The sequence below is a fragment of the Phytophthora sojae genome (assembly GCF_000149755.1).
Source record: "Phytophthora sojae unplaced genomic scaffold PHYSOscaffold_3, whole genome shotgun sequence".
Lineage (NCBI taxonomy): Eukaryota > Oomycota > Peronosporomycetes > Peronosporales > Peronosporaceae > Phytophthora > Phytophthora sojae.
The window spans coordinates 7,657,198-7,675,854 of record NW_009258117.1 but is presented as its reverse complement, the minus strand read 5'-3'; the positions used below and the strand labels follow the sequence as shown (position 1 = coordinate 7,675,854).

At 58.0% G+C, this 18,657-nt stretch overlaps 5 protein-coding genes across 5 annotated transcripts; 2 read left to right on the top strand and 3 right to left on the bottom strand.

Moving 5' to 3' along the window:
* Window positions 1–1,419: 1,419 nt before the first annotated feature.
* Window positions 1,420–4,339, top strand: PHYSODRAFT_557662 (hypothetical protein; the record flags this gene model as incomplete). Its single annotated transcript, XM_009526176.1, has 1 exon — window positions 1,420–4,339. The coding sequence occupies one exon, from the start codon at window positions 1,420–1,422 to the stop codon at window positions 4,279–4,281; it is 2,862 nt and encodes a 953-aa protein (XP_009524471.1). The 3' UTR covers window positions 4,282–4,339.
* A 56-nt stretch (window positions 4,340–4,395) lies between these two features.
* PHYSODRAFT_490105 (hypothetical protein) lies at window positions 4,396–12,396 on the bottom strand (the record flags this gene model as incomplete). The annotated part of the gene is made up of 5 exons (XM_009526175.1): window positions 4,396–8,496; window positions 8,644–10,083; window positions 10,315–10,696; window positions 10,781–11,952; window positions 12,079–12,396. 5 exons carry the CDS (start codon window positions 12,394–12,396, stop codon window positions 4,396–4,398), a joined length of 7,413 nt encoding a protein of 2,470 aa, XP_009524470.1.
* Window positions 12,397–12,677: 281 nt separating this feature from the next.
* PHYSODRAFT_495331 (hypothetical protein) lies at window positions 12,678–13,556 on the top strand (the record flags this gene model as incomplete). Its single annotated transcript, XM_009526174.1, has 1 exon — window positions 12,678–13,556. The coding sequence occupies one exon, from the start codon at window positions 12,678–12,680 to the stop codon at window positions 13,554–13,556; it is 879 nt and encodes a 292-aa protein (XP_009524469.1).
* A 444-nt stretch (window positions 13,557–14,000) lies between these two features.
* On the bottom strand, window positions 14,001–16,708 carry PHYSODRAFT_299370 (hypothetical protein; the record flags this gene model as incomplete). Its single annotated transcript, XM_009526173.1, has 3 exons — window positions 14,001–16,082; window positions 16,183–16,344; window positions 16,427–16,708. 3 exons carry the CDS (start codon window positions 16,706–16,708, stop codon window positions 14,001–14,003), a joined length of 2,526 nt encoding a protein of 841 aa, XP_009524468.1.
* Window positions 16,709–18,028: 1,320 nt separating this feature from the next.
* PHYSODRAFT_488498 (hypothetical protein) lies at window positions 18,029–18,651 on the bottom strand (the record flags this gene model as incomplete). The annotated part of the gene is made up of 2 exons (XM_009526172.1): window positions 18,029–18,211; window positions 18,292–18,651. The coding sequence occupies 2 exons, from the start codon at window positions 18,649–18,651 to the stop codon at window positions 18,029–18,031; spliced, it is 543 nt and encodes a 180-aa protein (XP_009524467.1).
* Window positions 18,652–18,657: the final 6 nt, after the last annotated feature.

The following is an 18,657-nucleotide window of genomic DNA, read 5'->3' as shown; positions in this document are numbered from 1 at the left end:
TTTCAGGCGTGGAAACAGATCACTAGTGTATCGGTATAAGGTTACGCGAACACGTAAAACATGGCAACATGCTGGTTGGATGAAGGCAATTCACGTGTATGAACGAATTCGGAATGGCTTCAAAGAATGCAATCTATGCGCCCAACTCCGCGACGAGCGAGCCGAACGGGTACTCGCTCGTCGACAAAGTGAACGTTGCGAACAGCGGGTTCGCAACTGCAGTCTCGTTGTACACGTCGCAGTCCGTCTCGGGTTTGATGGTGGTCCCGCGCGCGGACGAAGATGCCCGCCCGGTTCGTTGCTCGATCTCGCCCTCGTGACGAAGTGTACAGGATTGGGGCTGACGTTACCTTTTAGCGACGCGAAAAGTTGGCGTGTACAGACTAGAGCGTGAGAACGAGACGCCTGATATATCCGGATTTAAAAGGGAATCATATGTGGCAGACTCCACTTTATGTATTTTACATTGACTCTAATACCTGATCTCATCGCTAAAACCGGGTATTAGTTGTTACCCGTCTCGTTCTCACGCTCTAGTCTGTATTGTGGAAACCGATTAGATTGTCTAATTGGGATATAAATCGGTTGATTAAGCAGATGATTAAGCTTAATCGGGTCTGATTTGCTAAAGCCTACCTCCTAATTAGATCGACACACTAAGATTTGTACTCTGATTTGACAGAGCGGTCAGTTGTGCCTACAACGCCATGTGGCAAGCTGATTTAGCTGCTCCACGGCTTACAAAGCCCGGGACGGCTGATTTGCATGCTAATCAGCCCGAATGTCCGACACCCACACGGCATTCGGTGGCCGATTTAACGTAAAACCGACAAACGCTAATGCTGACGAGAAATGACAGCGCAAATACATGACTTCAGAACTTGATAAATAGATAGCAGTACACATCGAAGCTCACAGAAGCGTATTTAATACATGCGATGCTATTTCTCGTTAGTAGGTACCGGTACGCGAATCACTCAGCTCGTGGCGGTAAGTGGTCGCTCGTCGTATTTCTGGCGAGTAATGAGGCAACCCCCATTTTATTAACCTTACACCGATTTATACCCTTACCAATGCCATATGAAATCACAAGGATCCCCGATTTAGTACCAGTCAAATCTCTCATGAACGCTGCTTTATCAGCTAATCCGCTCGGGCAATCTAATCGCTTTCCACAATACAAGTTGAACAGTATGAATACAACTTGCCTCTTCAACGTGATCTTTTGTGGACCACATCAACGAACGTACCCCTTGATGTAACCCTGCTGCGATACTGTAACCCCCATGTAACCGATTATATGTAACCGCGCAATTTCTAGAATCTAGCGAGCAACCTGAGCCACCTCATTTGGATCATCTCAGAAAAGAACGTGTACAAAATCGGATTTCCGACACCGACGCCGACACCACCGCAGCCATGAGCGGCTTGGGGCAGCGGGTCCGCAACACGTACGCGTCGGGCGCGCCGGCCAACTATGTGCCCGGTCTGGGCCGCGGCGCCGTGGGCTTCACGACGCGGTCGGACATCGGCCCGGCGCGCGCGCCCATGGCGCAGGACGGGACGCAGGACGCGCCGTTCCTGCCGCCGGGTGCAGCTGCCGGGCGCGGCCTCCCGGGCGCCGGCCGCGGCTCGGGCACCGCCGGCATGGGCGGTTTCGGCCGCGAGAAGGACGAGAACGAGGACTTCGGCGACTACAGCGAGACCAACTACGACGAGTTCTCGGGCTACTCGTCGCGCGGGCTGTTCCAGGACACGCCGTACGACCAGGACGACAAGGAGGCGGACGACGTGTACGAGCAGGTGGACGCGCGCATGGACTCGCGGCGCAAGAGGAGGCGCGAGCTCAAGCAGCTGGAGGAGCTCAAGAAGGCGCGGCGCGAGATGCCCAAGATCAGCGACCAGTTCGCCGACCTCAAGGGCTCGCTGCAGAGCATGTCGGACGCCGAGTGGGACATGATCCCGGACATCGGCGACTACTCGCTCAAGTACAAGACCAACACGGCGCTGCAGAAGCGCAACGAGATGTTCGCGCCCGTGCCTGACAGTCTGCTGGGCGCCAACGCCGGCCAGTCCACGGCCGCGGCCGTGGCCGGCACCGTCACGCCCGGCGTGGACACGCCCAGCAGCGGCATGGCCAGCTCCGTCACGGGCCTGGCCGGGGCCAGAGGCGCGCAGCTGTCGCACAAGCTGGACAAGATGTCGGACTCGATCTCCGGCCAGACTGTGGTGGACCCCAAGGGTTACCTGACGGACCTCAACAGCCTCAAGCTGACCAGCGACGCCGAGATCGGAGACATCAAGAAGGCGCGCCTGCTGCTGAGGTCGGTGACCATGACCAACCCCAAGCACGGCCCGGGCTGGATCGCGGCAGCCAGACTGGAGGAGGTGGCCGGCAAGATCGTGCAGGCCAGGAAGATCATCGCGCAGGGCTGCGAGTCCTGCCCCACGCAGGAGGACGTCTGGCTCGAGGCCGCACGTCTGCAGAACCCGGAGAACGCCAAGACGATTCTGGCCAAGGCTGTTCGACATGTGCCCAAGTCGGTCAAGGTCTGGCTGCAGGCGGCGCAGCTGGAGAACGACGACGAGCTCAAGAAGCTCGTGATGCGGCGCGCGCTCGAGTTCATCCCCAACTCGGTCAAGCTGTGGAAGGCTCTGATCGAGCTGGAAGATGTGGATGGCGCGCGTATTCTCCTGGGTCGCGCGGTTGAGTGTGTCCCGCAAGCTGTGGATCTGTGGCTTGCGCTGGCGCGTCTTGAGACGTACGAGAACGCCAAGAAGACGCTGAACAAGGCGCGCGCAGCCATCCCGACGGAGCCCTCGATCTGGATCACGGCTGCTAAGCTGGAGGAAGCGCAGGGAAAGAACCTCGACATGATCGACCGCATCATTCAGCTGGCACTCAAGTCGCTGCAGAAGCACCAAGTGGTGATGAACAGAGAGATGTGGCTCAAGGAAGCTGAAGCGTGCGAGCAGGCCGAGGCACCGTTAACGTGCGCTGCTATTGTTCGCGCCAGCTTGGACGTTGGAGTTGAGCCTGAGGACAGAAAGCGCACATGGATGGACGACGCCGAGAACAGCATCAACCGAGGCGCGCTGCTGACAGCGAAGGCCATTTATGCGGCTGCGCTGAAGGTTTTCCCGGGTAAGAAGTCGATCTGGCTGCGCGCTGTCGCGCTCGAGAAGCGAGTGCAGGAGGGCAAGAGCCCCGAATCGGTCGAGCATTTGCTACAGAAAGCAGTCACGTGTTGTCCCCACGCTGAGATCTTGTGGCTCATGGCGGCCAAGGAGGTGTGGACCAACGGTTCGGTGGAGAATGCGCGCTTGATCTTGCGCCAAGCTTTCAGCGCCAATCCAAACAGCGAGGCGATTTGGCTTGCTGCTGTGAAGTTGGAGTGGGAGAACGATGAAATCGACTTGGCTAGAGCGTTGCTGGCGAAGGCGCGTGCTCAGGCTCCATCGCCTCACGTGTGGATGAAATCGGTGCTTCTTGAGCGAGAGTGCGCCGAAAATCGTAAGGATGAAGAAGACCTCGTGCTGGAAGGCATCAAACTCTACCCAGACTTCCCTAGATTGTACATGATGGCGGGGCAGTTCTATGAAGCATTAGAGCCTCCAAACTACGAAAAGGCGAAGAAGATGTACCGTGAGGGTGTTCAGCATTGCCCGAAGTCAATTCCGCTGTGGACTCTCGCTAGTCGCCTAGAGGAGAAGATGAACGGTGTGACTAAAGCTCGTTCGGTGCTGGAAATGGCTCGCCTCAAGAACCCGAAAAACGATGTGCTGTGGCTGGAAGCTGCGCGACTGGAAGCCCGATGGGACAACCCCAAGGGCCAGGAAATGCTGATGGCCAAGGCCCTGCAAGAGTGTCCCGAGTCTGGTATCCTGCTGGCAGAGTCCATCGATATTGCCCCTCGCGCGCAGCAGAAGCGCGCGTCGTTTACCGCGCTCAAGAAGAAAGACAACGATCCTTCGGTTTGTTTGTCCGTCGCAAAGCTGTTCTGGCAGGAGCGGAAGTACTCCAAAGCACGCAAGTGGCTGGAGCGTACGGTTCAGCTGGACTCGGATTTCGGAGATGCATGGGCCCATTACTATCTTTTCGAGTTGAAGCATGGGTCTAAGGATGCGGCCGATAAGATCCTAAAGCGTGGTGTGACCTCTGACCCGCATCACGGCGAGAAATGGACTCGCGTGTCGAAGCAGACCCAGAACCGTCGCAAGAAGGTGGAGGAGCTGATCAAGCTCGTCAGCCTCACGCTGCCGTTTGCAGAACAACCGTAGGAGCATCGCGGCCGGTCACTCGACTCGGGTAAGAGAGAAGAAGACTGAAGCATCATACTCAACAATGTATTGCTACAACTTACCCTTGTCTACATGTAGTGCCTTTTGTCAAGCCTAGGCCTCTTTCTTGACGAAGGCGGCGACCTTACGGGCCATGCGCTCGATCTTGTGGTTGTTCCAGTACTCTTCTTCTTCGTCGATCGCCTCCTCAGCACGGATCTGAGAAATGAACTCGGCGAGCTCTACGCGCTGATCTTCGGCAGCAATGCGACCCAGTCGACCACGGTATGCGCGCTGCAAGGTGATGGCGGCTGCATGATCCAGAGCTCGTTGAGCATCGATCTCGCGACGACGCAGCATCCACTTTCTGCCAGCGATTTTGCCGAGGTGGCCGCGGTACACACGCTGGATGTTGATGGCCGCGCTCTTCTCTCTCTTGGCCTTGCGGTTTTCGTCCACCAAGCGCTTCCTGTAAGCCGCCAACTTCTGTTCCTGGTACTTCTGCTTGCGAGCTTGGCCGATGCGTGCCTTCTCGTCGTAGAGAGCAGCCTTGCGAGCTCGTAGCTCGACGTTGTGCTTCTCCTTGTCCATCCGAAGACGCTCTGCACTCTTCGAAGGATCTGCCGCAGCACGCCGCTTAGCCGCGGAAACGGACCAGACAGACTTTTGCTTCTTGAGCAAGGACAGACCGCGGAAGTACATGAGCGTCATGCAGAACAGCCCGAACTTCAGCGCGTTCTCCGTCTCGGTAAGTGACTTGTCCAGCTCGGACCCCTTTTGGACCGCTTTCTTGGTGAGATTCACCTGGAATGCTTCGACCTCAATGGGTTCCCACTTGTCTGACGGCAGCCCTTGTGCGTTCTGTAGTTGCTCCTCGCGGATATCCTGTCGGACTTGCAGAATACGACGGTCCTGCTCAAAGCGACGGAGGTCCTGCATGGTTAACGGCCCCTCGCGCTTCAGACTCGGGACGTATCCGAGCACTTGTCGTTCGGACTCGCGTTCGCCGAAGATCCATCCTTCCAGCATCGATTCAAGCACGTCCTCCACCACTTCGTACGCAGTGAGATGCGCCACCAGCACGTTGTGCTCGCGCTGCAGTGCTATCTGCACTTTGTTCTTGTGCTGGATTTGCCGGAACCCGTGGAGCGCCTGCGTCTCGAAGAACTCGTTCTTGGAGCGGAAGGTCTCGTGGAATTCCTCGTCCACTGCTTTTAACCGCAGGTTCTTCTCCCAGATCCTCACCTCAGACGTGAGCTCGTCGAACAAGTCGCTCTTGCGTAGTGTGATGGCGTGGCTACCGGACTTCACCGCGGCCATGCAGACGCTGGATGTGATTGTCAGATCTGGGCAGTGCTTCACGTGCTCGAGCTCTTCGCGGATGACTTCGACGCGCTCTTGGATGGTCACGTGTGACTCCTCCAAGAAGGGTTTCCAAGTACAAGGATTCGTCCAGCACGCAGTGCATCCACCGGGCCCCAGCTCCTGCTCTCGTAGGATCATCCGCTGCTCCTCAAGACTTTTCCCCTGAAGCGCGTTCTTGATCTCTCGGCGCTGCTTCTGGAGCGACTTCATCTTCAGCGCCTTACCACGGACTTTCGGTCCTTGTTTGGCGTCTTCCTTTGCCTTACGCCGCGCTTCCACTTCGCGAGCTATCACGGCTTCTTCGTCGCTGTCTGAATCGGAGACGGGGTTTTCTGTGGCGTCTGGAACGTCCTTCTTGGCGAGGAAGTTGGCCAGCTCGAAGTCTTCCTTCTCCTTGATCTGGGAAATGAGCAACCGGTCCAAGTCCTTCTCGAGTTCGAGTCGTAGCACTTTGGTGGGGAATCGCTGCAACGTCGAGTGAAGAACGTACGAGTCCATGAACTCGTTGCGCGTGTTGGCGATAGCGCGCTGAAGCTCCTGAAACACGAGGCGGCACCGCGCGTCGACGTCTACCTCTACCACGTCAGTTGCCGCTTGAGAGTCCTGGTTCTGCTGTTGTATCCGCGCAGCACTGATGAAGTTCGTGGTGAGCTGCGGATCATATTTGAGCAGCAACGTGCGTCCTCGGAGCAAGTCACTCGGCAGTTTGTACAGTTCCTCCTCTGGAGTGTTGATGGCCATGACAAGATCCTCTCTCGTGATCTTGGGCGAGATCGTGACTTCTTCGAGCCCTCCTGGAATCGCAACAGCGTCCGCGATCTCTTTCGCCAGTCGCTTGAAGTTCACCGGGTAGTACATCGGATTCAGCAGTTGATCGTACAAGCGCCACTCGCGCTCCTCCCGAGTCAGCTCTGTTGACTTCTGACCCCGCAGTAGCGTCACCATGGTCACCCCCTGCTGGTTCGGTTTGCGCTTGGAATTGCCTCCATGATCATCGCGGAACCGCGTGACGATCTTGCGGATCAGGATCTCCTTCCGCTCCAGCAGATTCCAGGGCGCTTTCATGATCCGTTCCACCTCCATCTGCGAGAGAGCAGCGAGTTGTTCTTCGTCTTTGGAGAGCTTCGGGTATGCGCCATGGAGCTTGAGCTTCACCCCCGGCGCGTTTGTGTAGCCTCCGTCAGCAGCCCCGCCGTGCTTGTCGTCTTCCCAGCGATACAAGCGTGGATGAAGGATACGATCGAGCAGAATCCACTCGCGCTCCTTCTTGTCCAGCGAGTCTCGTCCCTTCTTGTACTTGCGTCGAAGTCGCTCCGCGGGTGTCATCATTGACGGCAGCTTGGCCTTCATGGCAGACAGCTCGGCCCAGCGCACCTTGGATGACTTCGTGCCGTTCTTGTTGACGTACTCGATGTTGAGCTCCCGGGCGAGTTTGGCTGCTGCAGCGTCTCCGACTGTCATATCCCGCTCTCCCGACAGCAAAGCGGCAATGGGGGGCAAGTACGTGCGGTACTCGGCGAGCAACTGCTCCATCTTCTCGCAGTCTTCCAGTACGTCCACATGGATCCTCGTGAGCTCTCGCAGACTCTGTTCGATGTCGCGCACTTCTTCCTCGCGCTTGGAGAAGAGGAAGCAGCAGTGAGTGAACGTTTTGTTCGCGGCTCGGATTACCGCGTGCAGTGCGCTTCGTTCTTCGTGGCTCAGCACGGGCTCAGCATTGTCGCGCTCAAGTTTTTGGTTATTTCGCAGCAGCTCCAGCTCCGCAGCGCGCGCTTGGTCTTTCGCTTCGATGGCGAGACGACGGGCCAGTCGCTTCTTGCGTTCGCTCAGTTGGATCGTCAAGAAGACATTTTGGAGCTCGTCCTGCTTGCGAGGCAGCAGCTCTTGCTTCTTCAGGGCATCGACGCGTTTCCGTCGCAAGGCTTCGTCCGCGAACAGCGCTGTCCGTGCCGACACCTCCAGAGAATACGCCGTGAAGACGGGGGCTCCCAGCACAACCTGATACGTTGCAGCGGCGCTGAGGGGCACTGAGTCCGGTTCGTGCCGCAGCGTGAGCTTGCCCATGCTGTGCGGCGAGCAGAGCGCGAGGTCCTCGGCGTAGAAGCATTTTCCGATGGGAATCGGGGCTTGGAACTTCTGCTGCAGCGTGGTTGGGTCTGTGACTGGAGGAAGCATGTACAGCATGCCAGCTAGCCGGCCGTTTTGGTACCCGACCGACTTGAAATGCCCCTGGAACACGATAGAGACTGTGAGCGAGAGCACAGCGACACCTTCGGCCTCTTTCGGCAGCTGGAAGCTGTGCGTCGTGCTTTTATGCGGGAAGAGCTGGGTCTGTGGCACGTGGAGCAGAGTGAGAGACGGCATTTTATCGTCCAGCAGCGCAGCTCGGGCGCGTGGACACCGTCGATGGCGCGATGGTGGCGAGTCCGCTATCCGCTGAAGCACCGACAGCATGTTCTCGAGATTGGGTGATAGAGGCGCATGCGGAGCGGCGATACCGCTAGGAGCTTCGAAATCATGGTCAAGCTGCGCGAAGTACTCTTCTCCGTCTCCGAAAGAGTACTTGCGCAGCAGGTAGTGGGCCTCCATTTCTTCGGGTGACTTGAGGAACGCGAACGCGAGGCAGTTGCGCGCTGGAAGCTGTATCAACCGCTGGAGCTGCTCGACTGTCAACTTCTTGTCGCTCTTCTGCTGGTAGTCGGCGCTCTTTTGGATGATCTCGACTTCTTCCGGTGCCACGTGCTTGTAGTAGTGCGCGAAGTTGAGGAGGAAGTCCAGCGTTACCCAGCGTTTTTCCTCGGGCGATCGATCTGCGTGCTTTTTCTGCCTCACGCTTTCAGCGACATCTTGCTTCTGAGCCCCAGCGGATTTCTTGGTCTTGCCGTCGCTACCGGTCGACATGTCTTCAGCCTTGCCGTCTGCTCCGAGGGCTTTGACCTCCGTCGTACTCTGCAACGCTCGCAAGCTCTCTTCCAGCACGAAGGTCCGGAGCGCCACCTCCTCCAACGTGGCCTTACTCCGCTCCAGTGCTCGCTTCGCGGCTGTCTCCTGCTCGTCTAGGGCTTTGATTCTCGTGGTAAGCGCTTCGCCTTCCGCTGTGAGTTCTTTGATGATGATTGTGCGTTGAACCCGCTGCAGGGCCCCCACAACGCGCAGGCTCGTGTCGAAGAAGGCGGTAGGGGCAGCTCGAGCGCGCTCACACTCACCTCGCACTGCTGTTTGGCGCTGGTGAAGCTTCTTGCGAAGCTCGGCTAGTGACTCGAGTTTGAATTCGAGCGCTTCGTTGTCCTCCCGTAGGGACAGCACGCGCTCATTACCCAAGTCAGCACAAGTGTTCAGCTTTACCAAGACTTCCTCACGGAAGCGCTCGTTGCGCTGGATGATCACGCTAAGTCGCTGGAGAAGCTGGTCCTTCCACGCCAGATCCTTGCGACGCAAGCCTGCATCGCTCTGCAGTCGCTCCAGTTCATCACGCGCAGTGTCCAGGTCCAGACCAAGTGCGTTCATCTCAGCTGAAGTGATTGGTACAATGCGGACGGTGCCCATGCCAGCCTTGGCGATCATGCCAGTGTTCTGCGCTTTGGCTACCACGCGTTCCAGGTTACGAACCTGGAGCTCCTTAGCAGCAAGAGGCCCGCGTTGGAGCGCCTCCAGTTCGGTGCGTTTCTCGGCCGACTCGCGCATCTGAAGCGCCTTGATCTCGTAGAAATGGGCGAGATCTGCGGCTAATACTCGGGCGCCGCTAGACACGTCGTCGAACCGCTCGTAGACGGGAGGAGCATCCAGCCAGTAAGACTCCACGGGGCTCGACACCAACTCCTTCAGCTCGAACTCGCGTTGGAAGGCTTTGAGCGCCTCTCGTTGCGCCTTTTGCTCCTCCAGACGAAGCCCTTGCAGCTCGACCTGAGTCGCTCGCCTCGCGCGCTCTTGCCGTTCGGCCTCCAGCTCGCCCATTTGACGAACTACGGCTCGGTTGCGTTGGCTGCGCTCTTGGTCGCTCAGGAGCATGTCCTCCACCTTCCGCGACCGGAAATCCTCCAGCATCATATTCTCGTTCTCATGTAGTCTGAGGGCGTTCTCGAGCTTCTTGGTCTCCATCTCCTCGAAGAACCGTTGCTGAGTCTCGCGCTCGCGTCTGAGGATGGATCGTCGAGCTTCAGTCGCTCGCTCTTCGCGCTCCCGAGCTTCATCCTCTTTGGCTTGGCGTTGAGCCTCGATCTCGGCGTGTTTGGCTTGGATACGCTGGATCTCGCGCTCGTGACGCCGCGCGACTTGTTCCTCCTCGGCCAGAACGCGCTCGTATCGCTCAAGGATGAGTTGGGTAGAACCTGCGCCTTCAATGCCGCGATCGTAAAGCTCCTGCTGAATCCAAGGCAGGCCACGCGTTGAGAGCAACTCAGCGACGCGGTCCCGCAAGCTTGAGTGAGCTTCTGGCGACTGAGATTGGGACTGCTCTGGGCTGGAGTCTTCTTGACTAGATTGAGATGGCTCATCGGTTTGAGGTGGATCAGCACTTGTGTCCTTCTGTGGGTCAGTTTGTTGGCGAGACGGAGACGCAGACGATAGTACGCTGTCCTTGCGTGTTGGGCTAGTGCTGAGAGAACGATTAACCGTGGAATCGCGTCGAATCGCCCCACCAAATACCGAGGCTGACCGCGGTCGTGCCACCGGTGCAGTTGCAAGCTGTCTGAACAAGTCGAGGAAGAATGAAGGGCGCTCCTGCAACAGCTCGTGGCCCCCTTTAAGCCACGCGACGTGTAGGCGCAGAGAATCGTCATTAGGCTCAACGCCCAAACCGCTGCCAAGAACCAAGGCTTCAGCTACATTTTTCACCATCGAGAACCCAGTCGAGGACGCCAAGAGACCCACATCTCCAGTGAGCAGCTCCACTTGTTGTGGGGTGAACAGTGCGTTCTGAGATCCGTGGACGACGATCAGTGCGAAGGGTGCAGGGACCCCCATGGCCAGATTGGAAATCGCTGCAGCAATGTCTCGATTCTTCACGGCACCGCGCAGTAGGACCCCGAGCAGCTGACCCGTTTTGCCACAACTACCAACAACATTCTGACTGGAGGTGTTGGCGCGTTCAGGTGCATCCGCAGTAGAGGGCTCCATCGTTTGAAGGAAGCCACACCGTGAGCGAAAGAAGGTTTCAAGAGCAGCTGATCTGCTGGAGGCTACCTGTGTCAGGTAGTGCTCGCTGAAGAGCGCCGACGCTAGTGCTTCATGGAGCTCAACAGCTTCGCCACAGTTCGTGGCTGTTCCAGACTGGCGGCTGGCATCCAGTAGCTTCTGGAGAGAGCGCAGAGTCTTACGCTCTACTTCCGTGACGCTCGCCAGAGTGTTGACAACCACAGCACCGCGAAGCGAGCGAGCAAACAGTCCGAGTGCACCGCCGCCATCGCCCTTCACCTGCTGGAGGGGCAGCTCCATACCGAGCAGCTGAAGTGCAGCGCTGCCGCCTGTGCCGAACCCAACAAGGTACTGAGGGACTGCACCGATGCCCAGCTTCGGCTGCACTAACCACTCTCGCGAGCGTGTCATGACGTGCTCAAGCAGTCTGGCGTAGACAGCAGCAAAGCGCGCGTTGTGCCACGTTACGCCTCGTTTCGAGCATGTCGGGAATCCACAGAGCAATATTTTACCTCTCGGGAAGTGGACGAGCAGTGGATGGAAGAAGGCCTCTAGCGTTTCAAGCCGCTGGAAGGCGTCGAGAAACACCGTCAGTCGAAACGCAGTCATGTTTGGACGCCCCGACGCCTCCTCTTCGGCCGTGGTCTCAGCTGATGTCTGGGACGGAGGTGTCCATTCCGTCGTCGTCTTGGTTCTTGATGGTGACAGTCGCATCGTGTCAAGTGAGAGAATTCCGTACGAGATGGCGGTGTCTGCATCCACATTGAAGGCCTTCCACCGATCGGAGACTGGGAACTCAAGCAGATCGTCCGCGTTCTCGCCAGTCTTCATTGATTGTTTCTTCTTGCCCAAGTGAAGCTGTGGAACTGCCGCGGAGCTTGGAGCAGGCTCGTTGTTGTCGTCGTCATGGAGCACCTCGTTGTTGCTGCTGTGGCTGTCAAGCGTCGACTCGGAGAGCGAGCTATTCGAGTTGAAATTCGGCGTGGAGCTCAGCGTAAGTGGTGGCTGAGGTTGTGTCCGGACTCGTCTCTTCGCTTCCAGTTCTTTGAGCGCGCGCTTGCTTCGTGCGTGGGCCCATTCGGGCAACGTCACGCGCAACTGCGAGTGTTTGTGGTCTGCTAGAGAATGAGAAGCAGCGGTGGCTTGTTCCTGCAAGTGCTGGAGGTGTTCTCTCTTGTCTGGTGATGTCTTCTGGAAGCGCACGTGCCGATCTGTCCCCTTTACTGAGGCTTTACCTTCACGATATGGGGGTGACGCTGCTGCTGCTGCTGCCGTTGTTGCTGTTGAGAAGTAGCGCACGAAGTCTTCTCGGGTGAAATAGGCCCTCGACTTGCCTCGAGACAAGACCGCGATGCAATCTTCGGCGTCCTGTTCGGTCCAGAGATCGCTGCTTGGACACAGCCGCAACTCCACCACCGCCTGCATCAAGTCGTCGACGCTCACGACCCCTTCATCGCGCTGGTCAAAGTGCACGTAGGCCTCGGACAGCGGGAGACCCCGCTTCTGAGCCTCCACCACGACTTCAGTCAGGGCCTGGAGCACCTCGCGAGCTCTTTCCGCTGGTACATCAGCCGACGTGGGGCTTGATCGCTCTTCGGGAGGCAGTCGGCGTGGCATGAGGAGACTTGTGCGCGATGCTGGACAAGATGGCTACATGCGTCGCTTCGGCGTGTACCGATATTATGGTACTCAAAGGTGAAGTGATCAGCCAATCAAACGCGTGTATTTGTGGAAGGTTCGCAGCTTCGAGCACGGAAAGGCAACAAGTTCTGTCAACTTGCGGAAAATGTTCACCACCCGATAGTGGCGTGTCAAGGGCGGACCAGAAGGCGAGCTTTCGAAGCATCCACGGAACATCACTTCCCAACTTGATCGCTCGAACGCAAACTCAACCAACCATGGGCAACGTTGCATCCACCACACTTTACGCGCCTTCGAGCGACTTCTCTGCATCTGACAAGCTACTGGATCAGATGGAGAAGCAGGAGTGCATGGCTGCCACGTCGAGCTGGATGGAGACCGCTGCTTGCTTCTGCGCGGTTGTTCTGTCGACGATGGCGGCGCTGCTCGCGGGCAACCTCACCGGATCGCTAGAGGAGCCGAAGAAAACCCCGGTTCTGGTCAATGCAGCTTGCCAAACTGAAGATGGAGATTTCCTCGAGTTGATTGTGAACAGCAACTGGCAACCCTGCAGCGTCAGCAGCAAGGATGTCGACGACGACGACGACAATGATTGCCATTCGTGCACAACTGAGGAGGCAGACTTGTTCACTGATGCCGAATGCGAAGAAGACGAGCAGGCCTTGGACGACAACGACTCCGACTGGGAAAGTGCGAGCTCAGCATCGGACGATTTCTTCAACGCTATCTGCGATGCGTGTGAGGGTTGCAGTGATTGCGACTGCGAGACTCAGGCAGACCAGTTGCTGCGCCTGACAGCAATGGTGTGCGCTGAAGACAACGACGACGCTCGCATCTACCTCGACGACTATCTCTGCACGTGCGGCGAGTGCCCTCAATACGAACAGATTGCTCGAGACGTCGCGGTTGGGGCATCAAAGACGTCGTTGTATATGGCGCAGCAACGGCAAAGCGTCACGCGTCTGCTGCAGGCGTTCTCGACTTACAACGAGGTTGCTGGCTACCGTCCTGACATGATCCCCGCCGCCCACGAGTGTCTACGAATCTGGAGTGGAGATGAAGACAAGGCGTTCAAGTCTTTCGTCACGCTGTACGACGACGTGCCACAGCTGTGTGATGCATACCACCGCGCCTGAAGACACGCCAAGGACTGCTGAGTTTTCTCTCATCACGGAAAGCATCAGCTTGATACGCTGGGCCAAGTTTGCCTCGTTGATCTGGTGTTGCCCTCATCACGGCTTCACTTGGTCTATCGGCAGACGCAGTAGCCCAAGCATTGAAGCCCCACGCAATGCTTCCCTCATTTCGGAAGCGTGCGTGCTTGTGTGAAAGTGCCTTCAGTTCGGCTGGTTTCATTGTGCGTCTTCACACCAAATCATTCGTAGTTTCCTTGGCTGCTTGTTCATGAAAAACACAGTCAAGAAGTAGTTGTAGCCTTCAAGTAGAGTATTGTATTTATTTTCCAACATATCCTTTGCGCAAGGAAAAAAATATACACAAGCAGACTTTCATAGCTTGGCTGCTGTCCATCTTGCCGTTGGATGGTTGATAGATAATGTCGTGATCTTGTGGCATGGGCACTAAACCCATTCGTTCGTCGCGGGAGGCATGGACTCCACCCGTGAACGAATAGTCTCGATTTCAAGCACCTGCCGATAGACGATGCTCTCGGCCAGGTACCGAGGCATTAGCCCCTTGAAGTCGGCTCGCACGATGCATGTGAGTCTCGTGGAAAACCCGTCTTCCACCTCGGGGTCCGAGTTTTCATCCCCGCCTCCCACATATGGCTCAATCAGAAAGCCGCCGGTGGCAAATGCCATTCGCACCACTCCCTTGCGCTCAGGAACGTCTGCACGAGGGATAGACTCCTGGAGCACGGCGTACGTATCGGGTCGGCCAGTCTTCTCCACGAAGCTGTGGAGATCACAAGAATCACGGGGCTTTACCAGCCACGCTGGCCACAGCGACAGCTTCGAGTGCTCACGGTAGAGCACCGACTTGGAGTCATCCAGCGGCTCGACCCGCCTGGTAGTAGTCTTGCCGTCGTCAAAGCTGGCGCCTGGGGTCGTGGAGCAAGCGTTCTCGAGAGATCGCAGATACTGAAACACCCGGCTGGGCGTGGACCGAATGGTAACATGGCCCTTCATCTCCACCAAGCGGTCCTTTTCAGATGCGAAGCCTCCTGAGGGACACACGAAGTGTCCAGGCGTCTTGCGCAGCACCTCGACGTCGCCACTGCTCCTGTACACCGTCCACTCCGCGCCATCGACGTCATTCACGTGCAGTAGACGCTGCAACCCATTCTGAGAGAGCTTGGAGTAGTAGACCTTCATCAGCTGACTGTCACGATGGCTTGTGTGGCCCATAATTTTGTCCAGTTCCTCCAGTGAAACGGGCATCGCGAGGTCACGCCGTTGGGAGGCTCTCGACCCCATCATTTCGTTTGTCTTTTCCTCTTCGTCTTCTTCCTGGATTTCTGCAGGGTACCCAGCACTCTTGGACGTTTTCAACTTCCGTTTAGGCCTCTTGGGTCTCACGGGCGAAGCTGTCACAGCGGAAGTCGACGTCGGAGGAGTGGAGCTGCCACTGCTGCTGCTGCTTCCATTGTTGACCACGATCTGCTGTTGCCGTCGAAACTTGCTGTTGTCTGCAACTTCAATTGCGAGATAGTCCAGGTTCGACCTCATCCACTCGCGCAGTACTGCACATGCGGCCTCCGGCGCCTCCATTATCCGCGCCCCGGTGAGGTTCACAATGGATGGATCTTTGCCCAGACTGCTGCTACTCCGACTTGCCCAAAGCTGCGATAATCTCGGGGCCGCGTTGCTGCGCGCGACCATGCTGTCTCGCCGGGGGTCATTCTGCGCTTGTTGGCACAGCTGGTCGTAAAAGCGAGTGAGCTTGGGCCGATTTCGCGTGAGGAAGGAGTTGAACGGGACCATGAACGACTCGGTGGAAGCCGTGTACTCGACGTTGTTCGCCAGCGACTGCAGCAGCTTCGCCAGCAGCACAAGAGTGCGTTGCATCTGCTTATTCGGCGCTTGGCTGCCCGGGGTCAGGTTCATCTTGTGCGGTACCACCAGAGCGGGACACAGGAATCGCAGAAACACGAGCCCGCCCAAGTGCATGTAAAACTCCTCCTTGGCAGCAGTGACAGTCGAAGCCGTGCCGTTGGAGATGTTGGACTGCGTGAGCACCTCCTCCAACAGGTTTTCCTCGATGGAGCTGAGTCGCGGGAGACCTCCAAGCTGCCCTGCACTCTCCACCGACGTGCTCTCCAAGAAGCTGCTGTTGTTGTTGTTATTGTTGCCAGCGTCCGAGAAGATGAGACTGTTGCTGCTGCCACCCATGGCGCTGAGTCTAGGCAGGGACACGTTGCTGCGTCGGTCGCGCTCAATGAGCCGCATCATCTCCAGCTCCAGCACGCGGTAGATCTTGGCGATCTGGTACGGGAACAGCGACGCCGCTCTCAAGATATGGTCGAGCGTGCGCTCCGCCAGCGCCTCGAGCCGCTGCTGGTTGGCATGGAGATCGTCCTGTGGCTGCAGGTAGCGCGGGTTCACCTCATAGCCGTCCGACGAGACCCAGAGCTCGTTGATCACGTCCGCCAGCGCGTGCTGCAGGAACTCGCCGCCCAGCTCGCACGTGTACTCGCGCAGCAACTGCAGCAGATAAAGGTCAGATTCAAGCGTCAGTCTCTATACTGCCACGTTAGGGTAGGCAACATACACCCTATGGTGCTGATTGAAGGTAAGCACGCACAGCTGTCGTGGCCGAGTTGGCTCGGAAGAGCTCGTTCCAGTTGAGCGTGTGCACCATCTCGCGGAACATGAGCAGCCCCAGCAGCTTGCGGAGCTGGTCCTCGTGGTTCTCGAACACGAACAGCAGCGCGCGGATCACGTTCACGTCCGCGCCCGACGGCGTCTGCAGCAATAGACACACAGACATATCAAGGTTAGTACGAGTCCCGTCGTAGCGTCCACTGCTGCTGTTGCTGCGTACGTACCGTGGCCAGCGCGGAGGCCAAGCGGAAGTCCGGGTCGTGCACGAGCGCGTAGATGAGCGCGCTCTCGGCGTCTTCCTGCGTCAGAAACGCCACCGCGTTGCGCACCGTCTCGTCCGGCCCAGTGGCGGCGGAGCAGGCGGAGGCGGCGGCGCGGACGCCCGGGTGCGTCTTGCGCTGCGTGGTGGAGGGCATGGGCGCCCTGGAGTCCCTTCGCTCGCTGGCGTCGCGGCGGCGGCTGCGCAGGCCGCTGGCCAGCGCCCGGACGGCGCGCAGCACCCGCATGGACCGATCGACCCGAGACCGACGAGCTCAATAGAAGAGTGAGGAGAGATGCGGACTATGGAGCGGCCGTTGCAGGAAGAAGAGACAGCGTGTTTGGGAAAAAGAGAGGGGCTGTGACAGGCGCGCATGTATATACCCCGTCATAACCGTTCACATAGGAACTAACACGAATGCCGTTTTGTGCCTCTATTAATCTATTTCCTTTGAATATAGTAAATCTACGATATGCTTGTTGTAATAGCAGTAACGGTACACGTTTGCGTAACACAATTCAGTGGGTGCGGTACTCATGCTAACAGGAAAACAGTAGATAGCGGTGAATTCCTGGCCACTTTGGCGGCATCGCGTGGTGGTAGCCGACGAGTCCACTTCGCATCGCATTGCCGTCGAGAGCACCGCAACCACGGAGGACTGGCGCGGGGCTTTCGGGCGCTGTAACGCGGGGAAACGACCTGCTTGGTGGCTCGCAGCGGAGCTGGTCGTCGACCAGAACCAGCAGCAAAAGACGGGCGCGGGTTCAGCGCTCACACGTCGCATGCACGGCGCCAACATCCTCGCGAGTTGAAGCCAAAGTTTGGCGATCTGGGTTCGCCTCGAGCTTCGAGCGGCTCGGCACTATCAATGTCCATACCATAGGCAAAGTATCAACTCGCGCCGGCCGCTTGATTGACGTCGTGACTCACAGGCACTCGAAGCGTGCTTGGCCACAAGCCCGTGGCGCTTGGTCTGCTTGGGTCCGGTCGCCGCTGACTGACGACTCCGATGGAGCTCGCGATTCGCGCGATTTGTGCTCGCGAGTCACGACCGTCGCCGTGTTACTCGCTGCTACTTCGTGCCAGCGCTGCCGCTTGGCGCGCGTGGCAGTCGTGGGCTGCGTACATGGCTCCCCCATGAGCGCACGGGCCACTTCAAGTCTGCGTCACCGCACGACGAGAAGATACCGACGGGGCGAGCCGAGTGAGTGATCGTCAAGTCGACGACGCGCTCCGGCCTCCATTCCGGAATAGAGCCTCGCGTGTCGAGACCCACAGGCGTCTTGACCGAAACGCATGCTTGCATCGGCAGAAGGCGAGGCGATGGACGTTGAAGCGAGCGCCACCCTCACGTACAGTCGCGGCAGTTGCCGCAATAGGCCTGTTCGACGCAGCACCAACTTCCACTCAAAAAAGGGCAGGCCTTGCCTAGGGCACAGTATGGGTGGCCTCGGCCGTCCTTGTGGTGAATCGCGATCAGGAGATTTGCCCTGCATAATTTCTGAGCGGCCGCGCTGGAATGGGCCCGTCGGGCTAATTCCACCGGCACACATACATTAGTCTGCACTTACGCGGGGCTTGTTGCTGTCTGTTCGTGCTGCTGCTGGTCGAACTGGGCGAGAAGCTGCTGCATGCACCGCAGGAGCTGCTGGTTGTCGCTCTCAGCCGCGCGGAATGGCGCGCGCAGCGTCGCGGCACCGCCGAACACGACGACGCCCCCGTCCGCCGCCACCTGGAACGGCACAAAGTTCTGTCGGCAATTGCAGCGGCAGCAGTCAAGTTCATCAGTGACAATAGACGACCATCTTACCGTGCAGTAGCTTTACGTACCTTGGTCAAGAACTGGCCGAGCAGTTCGCGTCGGCTCTGGATGCTGGCCGCGTCTTCCAAAGTTTGGCTGCCGCTGATCTCTTGGTCTCCACGCAGCTCTTCCTGCAGTGCAGCTAGCGTGGGGAGGTCCGCGCTTCCGTGTGGCTCCTTCTCGATGCTGCGGACATGGTGAGTCAGCAACACCTTGACGCTGTAGCCCGAATCGGTCTGAGCTGTCGGGCACAGCAGTGCGACGTGGTCCGTCTCCGGGTCGATGCAGTACAGCACGCCGTCTGTGGAGGTGCCATCCAGCAGCTGCACCCGTACGGGCAGCCCGATGAACTCGTTTGACTCGTCGAACAGCGAGCGACCGCTGCTCATGTTTGT